The sequence below is a fragment of the Lactuca virosa genome, chromosome 1 (assembly GCF_052849685.1).
Source record: "Lactuca virosa cultivar CGN04683 chromosome 1, Lactuca_virosa_CGN04683_v6, whole genome shotgun sequence".
Taxonomy (NCBI): domain Eukaryota; kingdom Viridiplantae; phylum Streptophyta; class Magnoliopsida; order Asterales; family Asteraceae; genus Lactuca; species Lactuca virosa.
Genome location: NC_136426.1, coordinates 197,313,375 through 197,325,702, shown reverse-complemented (window position 1 = coordinate 197,325,702; position 12,328 = coordinate 197,313,375). Strand labels below are relative to the sequence as shown.

Sequence of the window (12,328 nt, the reverse complement as noted above, 5' to 3'; positions counted from 1 at the left end):
AAATTCAATTTATAACGTCATTACGATCAAGTTATATATATACACGATATTGGTTTTTGAAATCTAATGCGTTATGATGACATTATGTTTTATGTATAATAAATATGATTTAGAACATAATCATCATCACACGTTAGTTCTTACCTTTGTTTCCCTAATTACTTATTTTTCATTGAGCCTCTCTCTCTCTCTCTCTCTCTCTCTCTCTCTCTCTCTCTCTCTCTCTCTCTCTATATATATATATATATATATATATATATATATATATATATATATATATCACGGTTATAAAACTAATTAAACTTTCATAGTAAAAACGTAAAATTATTAATCAATTATTTCAAATAAATTATTACTTAACGCATATTTTTTTAGTTATATAAAATTATAATCATTGATTTAAATAAATAAATGAAATTATATAACCTTAAAATATATATTAGTTTTATTTTATTTTTTATTCTAGTGTTATTAATTTAATGTAATTAGAGTATGAAATTTAAAATTTGAAATTTAAAATGAAGAATCAACTATTAATTTGATGTAATTAGAGTGAGAAATTTAAAAATTAAAATGGAGAATTAATAGGTTGACATTTGTCATGATAGGTGACATATATTATTAATGAGGATTTATAATATTGTCACATTTGTCGATTAGAGAAGACAAAATTACAAGAATGGTCCATGTGGTATGTCAAAACTAGCAACTTTGGTCCAGAATGAGTTTGATTCGCAAGGATGGTCCAATAGTTTCGTTTTGTTGCAAGTTTAGTCCAAAAATTTTAAAACTTTTTATAATGACGGATTTGCCCTTGGTATTTTCCCTTTTTTAATTTTTTTATTACAAAAATCAAAAAAATAAAAAGAAAAAAAGAAAATCTCTCTCTCTCTTTCTCTCTTTCTCCCCCCCCCCCTCTCTCTCTAGAAGACAATCCACAAAACACCATCATCATCTTTTTTACATATCTTCATCTTCTTTAAAAATCAAAATCGCCCCTAAAACATTTTGGGGTTTGTTTTTTACCAAGAACTCTACATACAAACAAATACACACTTAAGAATACTCTTTATAATCGATCTAGAAATCATCAATAATGGATTCACCCACCTGTAATGTCATCGTTACCCCTTTACTTCCATTCGTCCTTCAAGCTTGATAACAATCATAGTTCCAAAGGGTTTGTGATGTCGAGATCTTATGAGACCCTAGTTATTGTGCTAAGCCATCAACTGTCCTGCCTCTTGTGATCGGCTAATGAAGTCATCGATTCCACCATCATCACAGATAGGCTAAACTAATGTCATTACCACCTCCGAGGTTTCCGACCCAAATCTAGAAGGTTTGTTCCCTCCGACAACACCTCTAAAATACATGAGAGATAGAGAGATCTGATTTTGTTGTGTGTGTATGTTCATCTGATTGTGTGTGTGTTAGATCTGATTTTTTGTGTGTTCATCAGATATGGGCGAACTCAAGAACAAACCACAGCCAATGCCGTCAGAATCCCTTCCTCGACCTCCCTTTCATCTCCAACTCGTCTATCCCCCTCGTTTCTCACTTCTCCGGCGAAGAGAGCCACCACAGTCGACTGTGGCAGCTCCTCCGCCTCCCCCTGTCGTGACCCACCACCATCCAACATCCCAAATCCAAATCCACAATGAGTGTTCTTCGTTCTTGTTTTGGATCTGAAATAAAACCCAAATCCAAAAGTTGAAGGTAGGTATGTTCTTGGTTCCAAATTTGATACGAAGATGAAGAAGGGTAGATCTGAAACCAAATCCACACACAAAACCATACCTGAAACGAAAACCCACCATCGATTCGAACGAAGGGCAGATCGACGGGAGCTCTGGTACGGCTGGGAAATCAGTATGAGGTGCAAGGGGGTCCGTCGAGACCGACGACCATCTGTGGGTTTACTATTCGTCTTCACTGATCGGGATAGGGAAGAATGAACACGAATGGAAGTAGTCAAAATGGTGGTCTGGTGATTAAACAGATCGCGAGAAGGGAGTCGATCTCCGACGAACTCCCATTGGCTCTCCTCTCGTCGTCGGTGTCCACAAATCGAGGGGGAAAGGGAAACGATTGGATCGAAGGGAGAAGGAAGAAGGACGGAAGCAAAACAGAGGTGGTCCTTGGTTGTTCTTCTTCTGGAGAGAGAGGGAGAGAGAGAGAGAGAGAGAGAGATTTTATTTTTGTTTTATTTTTAATTGTTGTAATAAAAGGAAAATGGAAAATAAAATAATAAGGGGCAAATCCGTCATTATAAAAAAGTTCATAGGAAATTGGACTAAATTCGCAACAAAACGAAACTATTGGACCATCCTTACGAGCTAAACCCATTTTGGACCAAAGTTGCTAGTTTCGACATACCACAGGGACCATTCTTGCAATTTTGTCATTAGAGAATAAACTTATATATTTATTAGAATAGAAATATATATATATATATATATATATATATATATATATATATATATATATATATACACACCGGTCTATTGATTTTGATGGGTCTGTGCGAAAAATATAAGTAGGCTTCAAAATATATTTTTGATATATATAAACAACATTCATTAATATTATGGTAAGTTAATAATTATTCTTAACATAATAAAAAATAGTTAATAGAAAAAGTAATAAGAAATCAAAATAAATAATTAATTAAGAAAGTGGTGGTGTTCTTAAATTGGAAGAAAGTTTTAGTCGCAACACTCATATTGAACTACATTATCAGCAACATTAATATTTAACTACGTTATGAGTTGATTTGAAACAAGTTTACGAAAAATATGACATATATATATATATATATATATATATATATATATATATATATATATATATATATATATATATATATATATATATATATATATATATATATATATATATATATATATATATATATATACTAGTTTATAACCCGTGAGAACCACGGTTATAAAATTAATTAAACTTTTATATTAAAAAATCAAAATTATTAATCAATTATTTTAAACAAATTATTGTTTAAGAGATATTTTTTAGTTATATAAAATTACAAACGTTGATTTAAACAAATACGAAAAGTTATATCACCTTATCATCTGTATTAATTTTATTTTATTTTGAATCTAATGTTATTAATTTAATATAATTAAAGTGAAAAATTTTAAAATTTAAAATTTAAAATGAAGAATCAATTATTAATTTAAGGAAATTAGAGTGGGAAGTTTAAAATTTAAAATTTGAAATGAATAATTAATAGGTTGACAAGTAGCATGATATGTGACATATAATATTAATGAGATGTTGTAATATTATGACACTTGTCAATAGGAGAATAGACTTATTCATTTATTAGAATATAGCGATATATATATATATATATATATATATATATATATATATATATATATATATATATATATATATATATATATATAGTCTAATAAATGAAGATCCATTTTGCCACATGTGGTATTTTGTGGTATTTTCGAAATAAATAATATCCACATGTCAATTTTTTGTTTTTTTTCAATTTTAAAAATTAAAAAGTCATATAATACTTATAGTTATATATATAAAGTATTAATTGTAATAAATGTGATTGTAAATTACAATAAATATATTTTTTTCTTTTTTTCTTTTTGAATATTTATTTTAAAAAATATTAAAGGTTTACATTTTAATTTTTAATATTTTTTAATCAACCCGTGTAATACACGGGTTTTACGCTTACTATATATATATATATATATATATATATATATATATATATATATATATATCACACTCATATTTAACTACGTTATGAGTTGATTTGAAACATGTTTACGAAAAAATGATATATATATATATATATATATATATATATATATATATATATATATATATATATATATATATATATATATATTGGAAGAAAACTTTTAATGGCAAAACTTAGATTTAACTACTAGTTTATAACCTGTGAGAACCACGGTTATAAAATTAATTAAACTTTCATATTAAAAAATCAAAATTATTAATCAATTATTTTAAATAAAGTATTACCTAAGAGATAGTTTTTTAGTTATATAAAATTATAATTGTTGTTTTAAATAAATACATGAAGTTATATCATCTTATAATCTGTATTAAATTTTTGTTATTCTATTGTATTAATTTAATATAATTAGAATGAAAAATATTTAAAATTTGAAATAAAAATGGTGAAGAAATTATTAATTTAATGTAAGTAGAGTGAGAAATTTAAAATTTATAATTAATATATTGACAAGTGGCATAATAGTATAATATTAGAAAACGGATAATTAATAGATTGACAATATGATAATAAACCTATTCATTTACTAGAAAAAAGATATTATTAGCGACACTCATATTTAAATATGTTATGAGTTGATTTGAAACATGTTTGCGAAAATAATTATATATATTAATAAAAGTGTGATTTGAAAACAGGCATAAATGGGCTGGAAAGGGTCGAACCTTGTCCACTTCGATGGAACGGGAGGCAATGCACAAGGAAAGGTGAACTGCCTTTAATAATTTAAATTTGAAAGAAAATAAATGATATAATATATATTTGTTATCCTAATTAAATAGAAAAAAAAACAAAAAAACAAAACGTGTGGAGGTTGGAGAATCGAACTCTTATCACTTAGGCTAAGGGGTATCGTACTCTAAATACCGCCGGTATCCGACATGGAGCTATTCACTGCCGGTAAACACCGGGCTGCGAATTCAGATTTACCACTAGTATAATATCGGCGGTGGCTTTGTACATGCTACAAAAAATTGAAAAATCGACCGTTTGGGAGAATTGAACATTACCAAACGCTTGTCAACAGCTATAGGCCACATTTTATTTAGGAAAAATAACAAAAATGCCCTACAAAGTTTTTAGGGTTGGTCGATTCAGTCTCTAAGGTTTTTGTCAGACTTTATGGATCCCTAAACTAGGATACGATCTGCTCTTTTAGTCCCTGTCAACCTGTAATAGTCGGTTCAGTGACCATTTAGACCATTAAATTTTACATTGTGCCCTTATAAAGCCAAAAAATTAAGTTCAGCCCTTTTAACTTGCTACTTTTGTCTCTTTTTCGTAATATTAAATTACATCTAGATTAATTGAACATGTAAACAATTTTCATTTCCTACAATACCCTCATTTGCATTCCTCTGTAGAGACTCACAAATCGCATCACAGAAGGTAAATATTTTCCAACGTTTATTATTGTACACTAAATGCATTAGGAAACATAAATATGGAAGAGCATTTAGGGTCTTGGAGAAAAGGTCCATGGACTGCTGAAGAAGATCAGTCGCTTATTGAACATGTCAAACTGCATGGCGAAGGAAGATGGAGCTCTGTGGCCAAACTTGCAGGTATGTTATATATTTCTCTTTCTGATCATATATAAACTTTTCATGCATGGAAACCACACGTTAATTTGCATGAGCATGTATGGATGGAATATGTTGTAATTTAATGGATGTTATATTATGTGTTCACAAGGCTAAAAAGGAACGCAAAAAGTTGTAGATTAAGGTGGGTATGTAGAAATCAAACTAATAGACACGCAAGGAAACCGACAAATAATATTGAGAATTATGTGTCGATTAGTTGCGAATAATAGATCCAATTATTATTATTATATTTACCAAGTTTCGTCCAAAACCAGATCAATCCTTCACGATTACATCTGATTATAAGAAAGGAAGAAGAAGATTGTCTTGTTGTTGGACGAAAGTAAATGCAAGACAGAAAAGTAAAACCGACCTGTTGATGGCTGATCTTGAACTTCAAATAACTGCACGGATCGGACTCCTGTCCTTAAAGGTTTATACTTCGCTTCTACTGGCTGTAAGCAACAGAGTAAAACCCCAGGATTTAATGCAGATCTATCGATCTTCCAACAACACTGGAAATCGACAAACACAAAGCGAATACTCGGAAACCAGAAGGAAAAACCGCAGAGAGTGGGAGAGAGCTTTTGATTTTCGTGAGAGTGTCAAATGGCTCCTAGGGAGCAGTATTTATAGGTATCGAAACCCTAGAAGGCATGAAACGAGCCCCCATAGGCCGGCCCCAGAAACCCTAAGGCGACGACTTGATCTCCAAACAAGTCGTTTCCTAATCCTTCTAGAATGCCCCGATGACTTATCCTCCACGAAGTCAACGCTGGTCAACCATTTGATCGGATCGGTCAAACCGGCTTGACCCGAACTCGTCAAAAATAAAAGCTCCTCAGCTCCCAGCGACCGATGCGTCGTGCGAAGTGCCAAGTGCGCCTAAACCGTGCCATTTCGCGCACTCGCGGCGTCGGCTAGTGCTAGGCTAGGCTAGGCGCGCGCGTGGGCTTGGCCTATTCCTTTGATCCACTAAAGCCTTTGAAGGCCTATCAAGGGAATAAGCTTATAAACCCACAAAGGTTTCTTCCCCCCACCAATGTGGGATACAAAGGAAATTTCCAACTTGCAAATCCTTTATATACATAAAGTTCCAACAATCCCCCACCAAGTTGGAAAGTTTCCTTTCACTCAGACAGATGATGTTACTTGGGTGTCACGAAGATTAAACCCTAGTTTAATGAGAACAAACAAGAAGAGACCGATTCAATGGTATCCTTATAGGTTTAAACCATGAACCTTAATGACCTCTCCGGTTTACCCCCACACATCACAAGTCATCTTTGTGTTCTCCCTGAGCGCTAATATGGCCAAGCGCTATAAACCCTTTTCATGACCCTTTAGAAGATAAATCACTAATCTTCACTTGAGGCGGCACCACCCCTAGTTCATATAGGCAAAGTTTTACAACATCTTCGTTGCTTAGATGTCTCCAAAACTTTGTTAAGAGTTGTAACTCAACCTCTTTCTCGGCAACGACGTACTATCCTACCCCACATGGATCTATCATTAATGATAGTACCTTCTATCGTTAGTGACTTCGTTGTTACCCTTTAAACTTGAGAATTAGGAGCACTAATGTCAAGTTGGGTTTCCATCACTAAGCGATTCTATTGTGGTTTTAGACCCATGACTCTCGTGGTAGATGTAACCAAATCTCTCGTCAGAGGTTTGGTAAACAGATCTGCCAAGTTCCTACTTGACTTGACATAGACAACCTTGATGGTACCACTTTCAATTAGTTGTCTCACAAAATTGTGTCGCAGACCTACATGTCTCGAGTTCCCATTATATACCGCATTATATACTTTAGACAGTGTGGCCTCACTGTCATAGTACATGGGTATTGAAGGCATTGGAATATCCCACAAACGAATATCCATAAGTAAATCTCGAATCCACTCTGCCTCTTTGCCTGCTGCTGCTAAGGCAATTAGCTCAGCTTCCATCGTTGAATGAGCTATGCACGTCTGTTTCTTGCTCGCCCAAGAAACAACACCACCAGCTAGAGTATAAATCCAACCACTTGTGGATTTTGAATCATCAGTGTGATCAATCCAGCTGGCATCAGAATAACCTTCAAGTATTCCATTAGATGAAGAATACGTCAACTCAAAAGTACTTGTCCTTTTCAGGTATCCTAGTACTCTACCCACTGCCTTCCAGTGCTCCGTCCCTGGATTAACAGTATACTGACTCAGTTTGCTTACAGCGAATGCGATGTCAGGTCGAGTGCAGTGAGTAGCATACATCATGCTTCCAACTGCACTAGCATATTCTAGTTGAGCCACTGCTCGACCAGAATGCACCTTTAGTTTCACACTTGAATCAAAAGGAGTGTTGAATTCTTTAATGTTCAAATGTTGAAACTTTTTCAGAATTTTCTCTATGTAATGAGATTGACTCAGAGAAATCTGACCACCTGTCCTTTTCACCTTGATACCAAGAATTGTATCAACTTCTCCAAGATCTTTCATCTTAATGTTCGAGGATAGGTATTTCTTCGTCTCAAGAATACCTTCTAGGTGAGTGCCAATGATCAACATATCATCAACATAAAGACATATAACAACTATGTAATCGGATGTATGTTTAGAATAAATAAATCTGTCAGCACTATTGTGCTGAAAACCAAAGGCAGTCACAGTGGTGTCAAATCTCTCATGCCACTGTTTAGGAGCTTGCTTCAACCCGTACAAGGATTTAACAAGTCTACACACTTTGTTTTCTTGTCCAGGTATCACGAAACCTTCAGGTTGCTCTAAGTAAATCTCCTCCTTGAGATAACCATTTAGAAAGGCTGTCTTCACATCCATTTGATGAATGTACAATCCTTTCAAAACTGATATTTCTATGAGAGTTCTAATAGAACTAATCCTAGCAACTGGGGCATAGGTATCAAAATAATCGATACCTTCTCGCTGCCTATATCCCTTAGCAACTAATCTTGCTTTATAGGCAGATATGGATCCATCTGGATGATACTTTCTCTTGAATATCCACTTGGATCCTATGGGTTTTCTCCCCTTGGGTAGATCAGCTAACTCCCAAGTTCCATTACCCATGATTGAATCCATTTCGTCATTAATGGCTTCCTTCCACAAAGGCGCATCTCGAGACGTCATGGCTTCAGTAAAGGTCTTAGGATCATCATCCAAATTAATGGCAAAGATGACCTCTCTCGTCACTTTCTTTTGTGTTCCTTCGACCAAATAAGAATAGAAATCGTCTCCAAAACTTTTCTCTATTCTATCCCTAGTACTTCTCCTTGGTTCCTCTACAATAGGAGGAGGTGGGAGTATTTCTCGAGAAGTACTTGTAGGTGTTGTATGACTGGAGCTTTCTTCATCCCTAGAAAACTTGTCCTCAAAGAATTCCACATCTCTAGATTCCACAACAACACTTGATTCAATATCTAATAACCGGTAAGCCTTGCTATTGTGAGCATATCCAATAAATATACTCTTATTAGCTCGTGCTCCCAATTTAGTTCGCTTAGCATCGGGAGTCCGATAATAAGCAACACATCCCCACACTTTCAAATAGTGTAGGTTAGGCTTTCTACCTTTCCATAACTCATAAGGGCTTGTAGGAATCACACGACTAGTGATCCTATTATGAACATAGCAAGCAGTCAATAGTGCTTCCCCCCACAGATTGTTTGGTTAACCCGATTGATTCAACATACAGTTGACCATCTCACAAAGGGTTCAGTTCTTTCTTTCAGCCAAACCATTCTGTTGGGGAGTGTATGGTGAAGTTCTCTCATGTTTGATTCCATTCTCTTCACAGAATGTGTCAAACTCTTGGTTGAAATATTCCCTGCCTCTACCCGACGAAGAATTTTGATATGTCTTTCAAGTTGATTTTCGACCTTAGCCTTATATCGTTTAAATGCATCAAAAGCTTCATCTTTTGATCTCAGCAAATAAACATGTAGATATCGACTGAAGTCATCACAGAATGTGATGAAATACCTTTTTCCTCCTCGAGTAAGGATTCCATTTAATTCACATATATCATAATGAATTAACTCAAGCAATGATGTATTTCTCTTAACTGATGGAAATGGTTTCTTAGTGAACTTTGATTTTACACATGTTTCACATTTTTCAAAATCTTTTGTGTCATATTTTAACATTCCTTTAGTTTGCATTTTTTCAATGTTTTTAACATTAGTATGAGCCAAACGTTTATGCCATAAAGAAATTGAACAAACAAAATAACCAGAAAAGTTCACTTCATTCACATTAGCAACCAATCCACCAATTACATCATTATCAACACTTGACACACTTGCAACACTAGAACTACCGCTCACAACACTAGGACCACTCACACTACCCTCATCACTAAGGCACAAACGATACATCCCTGAACAATTGTTCGCCCTCCCAACATATCTTCTGCCTTTAGTGATCACAATTTTTCCTCTCTCAAGCACCATCTTGAACCCTCCCTTGTCAAACTTGTCCGTAGAAACCAACCCTTTCGAGATAGTAGGAACATGAAGAACATCTCGAAGGGTTACCCATTCACCACGTGTGAACTTCAACCGAACATCACCTCTTCCTTGAACTTCAGCTCTGTGTCCATTAGCACAGACGACGACCGTCCCATGTGGCATTGGGCGGTAAGTGCGGAAGCTCTATCGTTGCCCACAAACATGCACAGTGGCTCCAATGTCCACGAATCATCCTCGAGCACTGATTGCTCGGGTAAGGGAGGAGATCATAAAAATCTCTCCAAGGTTCACACTTGCCACCATGTCAGTCACCTGCTCGACTGCATGTGCTACCGGTCCTGATTTGCGATCCTTGCATTCTCTCGCATAGTGCCCAATCTCTCCGCAGACGTGGCAAGGTCCGACCCTCTTCGGCTTTGAGTTAGGATTCTGATGTCCCGATTTCTTGAAGCTTTGTTTCTTGGGTCCGAAGTTCTTCTTGTTCTGTTCCCCAGACTTGCCTTTGTGACTAGAACCCCCAGCTGACACGTGATGCACACTCGATCCGACTTTACCACGCTTGTCCCTGATGCGAGTTTCCTCCTCAATGCGGAGGTGTTTCATCAGATCATCCAAGGAGTAGTCCTCAGATTTATGCATCATTCTCTTAGAGAAATCTTTCCACGAGGGTGGTAGTTTTGCGATGATCGCACCAACCTGAAAGAGTTCTGGAATAGAGACGGAAAGTGCGTTCAACTTGTTGACCATGACTTGGAGATCATGCACTTGCTCCATGATTGATTTGTCATCTGCCATTTGAAACTCTAGGTACTTAGACACAAGGTACTTGTTAGTACCTTCCTCATGTGCCTTGTACTTAAGTTCCAACGCATTCCATAGCTCTCTTGGATCTTTGACCGGCGCGTAAAGATCATAGAGCCGATCAGATAGGGAGTTCTTGATGTGACCCACACACAGTTCCTCAGACTCTCTACGCAGAGTGCTTTGCTTTTCCACTGACTGTTGGATCCACAGTTTTCCCTGCCTCGGGAATTGGATTAGCAGGAATTGGTGCCAGTTCTGGGTCCAACATAAAGGAGAGCTTCAAAACATGAAGCATGAACTTGACCTTCTCAGCCCAACGGGTGTAGTTCTGACCATCGAATTGGTCAAGTTTGACAAACTCTTGGTTCATGAAGTGGAGGCTAGCAGTAGTGTCCATTAGTCTGTTGATTTATCACAAAGTATAAACCTTTAAGAATGTAGAAATCAAACTAATAGACACGCAAGGAAACCGACAAATAATATTGAGAATTATGTGTCGATTAGTTGCGAATAATAGATCCAATTATTATTATTATATTTACCAAGTTTCGTCCAAAACCAGATCAATCCTTCACGATTAAATCTGATTATAAGAAAAGAAGAAGAAGATTGTCCTGTTGTTGGACGAAAGTAAATGCAAGATAGAAAAGTAAAACCGACCTGTTGATGGCCGATCTTGAACTTCAAATAACTGCACGGATCGGACTCCTGTCCTTAAAGGTTTATACTTCGCTTCTACTAGCTGTAAGCAACAGAGTAAAACCCCAGGATTTAATGCAGATCTATCGATCTTCCAACAGCACTAGAAATCGACAAACACAAAGCGAATACTCGGAAACCAGAAGGAAAAACCGCAGAGAGTGGGAGAGAGCTTTTGATTTTCGTGAGAGTGTCAAATGACTCCTAGGGAGCAGTATTTATAGGTATCGAAACCCTAAAAGGCATGAAATGGGACCCCATAGGCCGGCCCCAGAAACCCTAGGGAGACGACTTGCTCTCCAAGCAAGCCGTTTCCTGATCCTTCTAGAATGCCCCGATGACTTATCCTCCACAAAGTCAACGCCAGTCAACCATTTGATTGGATCGGTCAAACCGGTTTGACCCGAACTCGTCAAAAATAAAAGCTCCTCAGCTCCCAGCGAAAGTGCCAAGTGCGCCTAAATCGCGCACTCGCGGCGTCGGCTAGTGCTAGGCTAGGCTAGGCGCGCACGTGGGCTAGGCCCATTCCTTTAATCCACTAAAGCCTTTGAAGGCCTATCAAGGGAATAAGCTTATAAACCCACAAAGGTTTCTTCCCCCCACCAATGTGGGATACAAAGGAAATTGCCAACTTGCAAATCCTTTATATACATAAAGTTCCAACAGGGTAAAATAGCACCGTACATCATTTAGGTGTAAATTTGGAAAAAAATCCCAATTTTTGCGAAGGTGAGACTGCATTTGATCCTCGAACTTATTTTTTCGGCTTTACAGGGGCACAATTTAAGTTTTTTTTCGTCTAAATGGTCACCCAACCAACTATTACAGAGACTATAAGATCAAGTCGTGTCTTAGTTTAGGGACTCATAAAGTCTGACAAAAAGTTTAAGGACTGAATCAACCAACTCTAGAAACTTTGTAGAACATTTTTGTCATTTTCCCTTTTTTTATTGT

The 12,328-nt window shown here is 36.0% G+C and overlaps 1 protein-coding gene across 1 annotated transcript; it reads right to left on the bottom strand.

Annotated features, from left to right (window-relative positions):
* Positions 1-10,099: 10,099 nt before the first annotated feature.
* On the bottom strand, positions 10,100-10,666 carry LOC145126296 (uncharacterized). The gene has a single exon (XM_079061693.1). The coding sequence runs from the start codon at positions 10,664-10,666 to the stop codon at positions 10,100-10,102; it is 567 nt and encodes a 188-aa protein (XP_078917819.1).
* Positions 10,667-12,328: the final 1,662 nt, after the last annotated feature.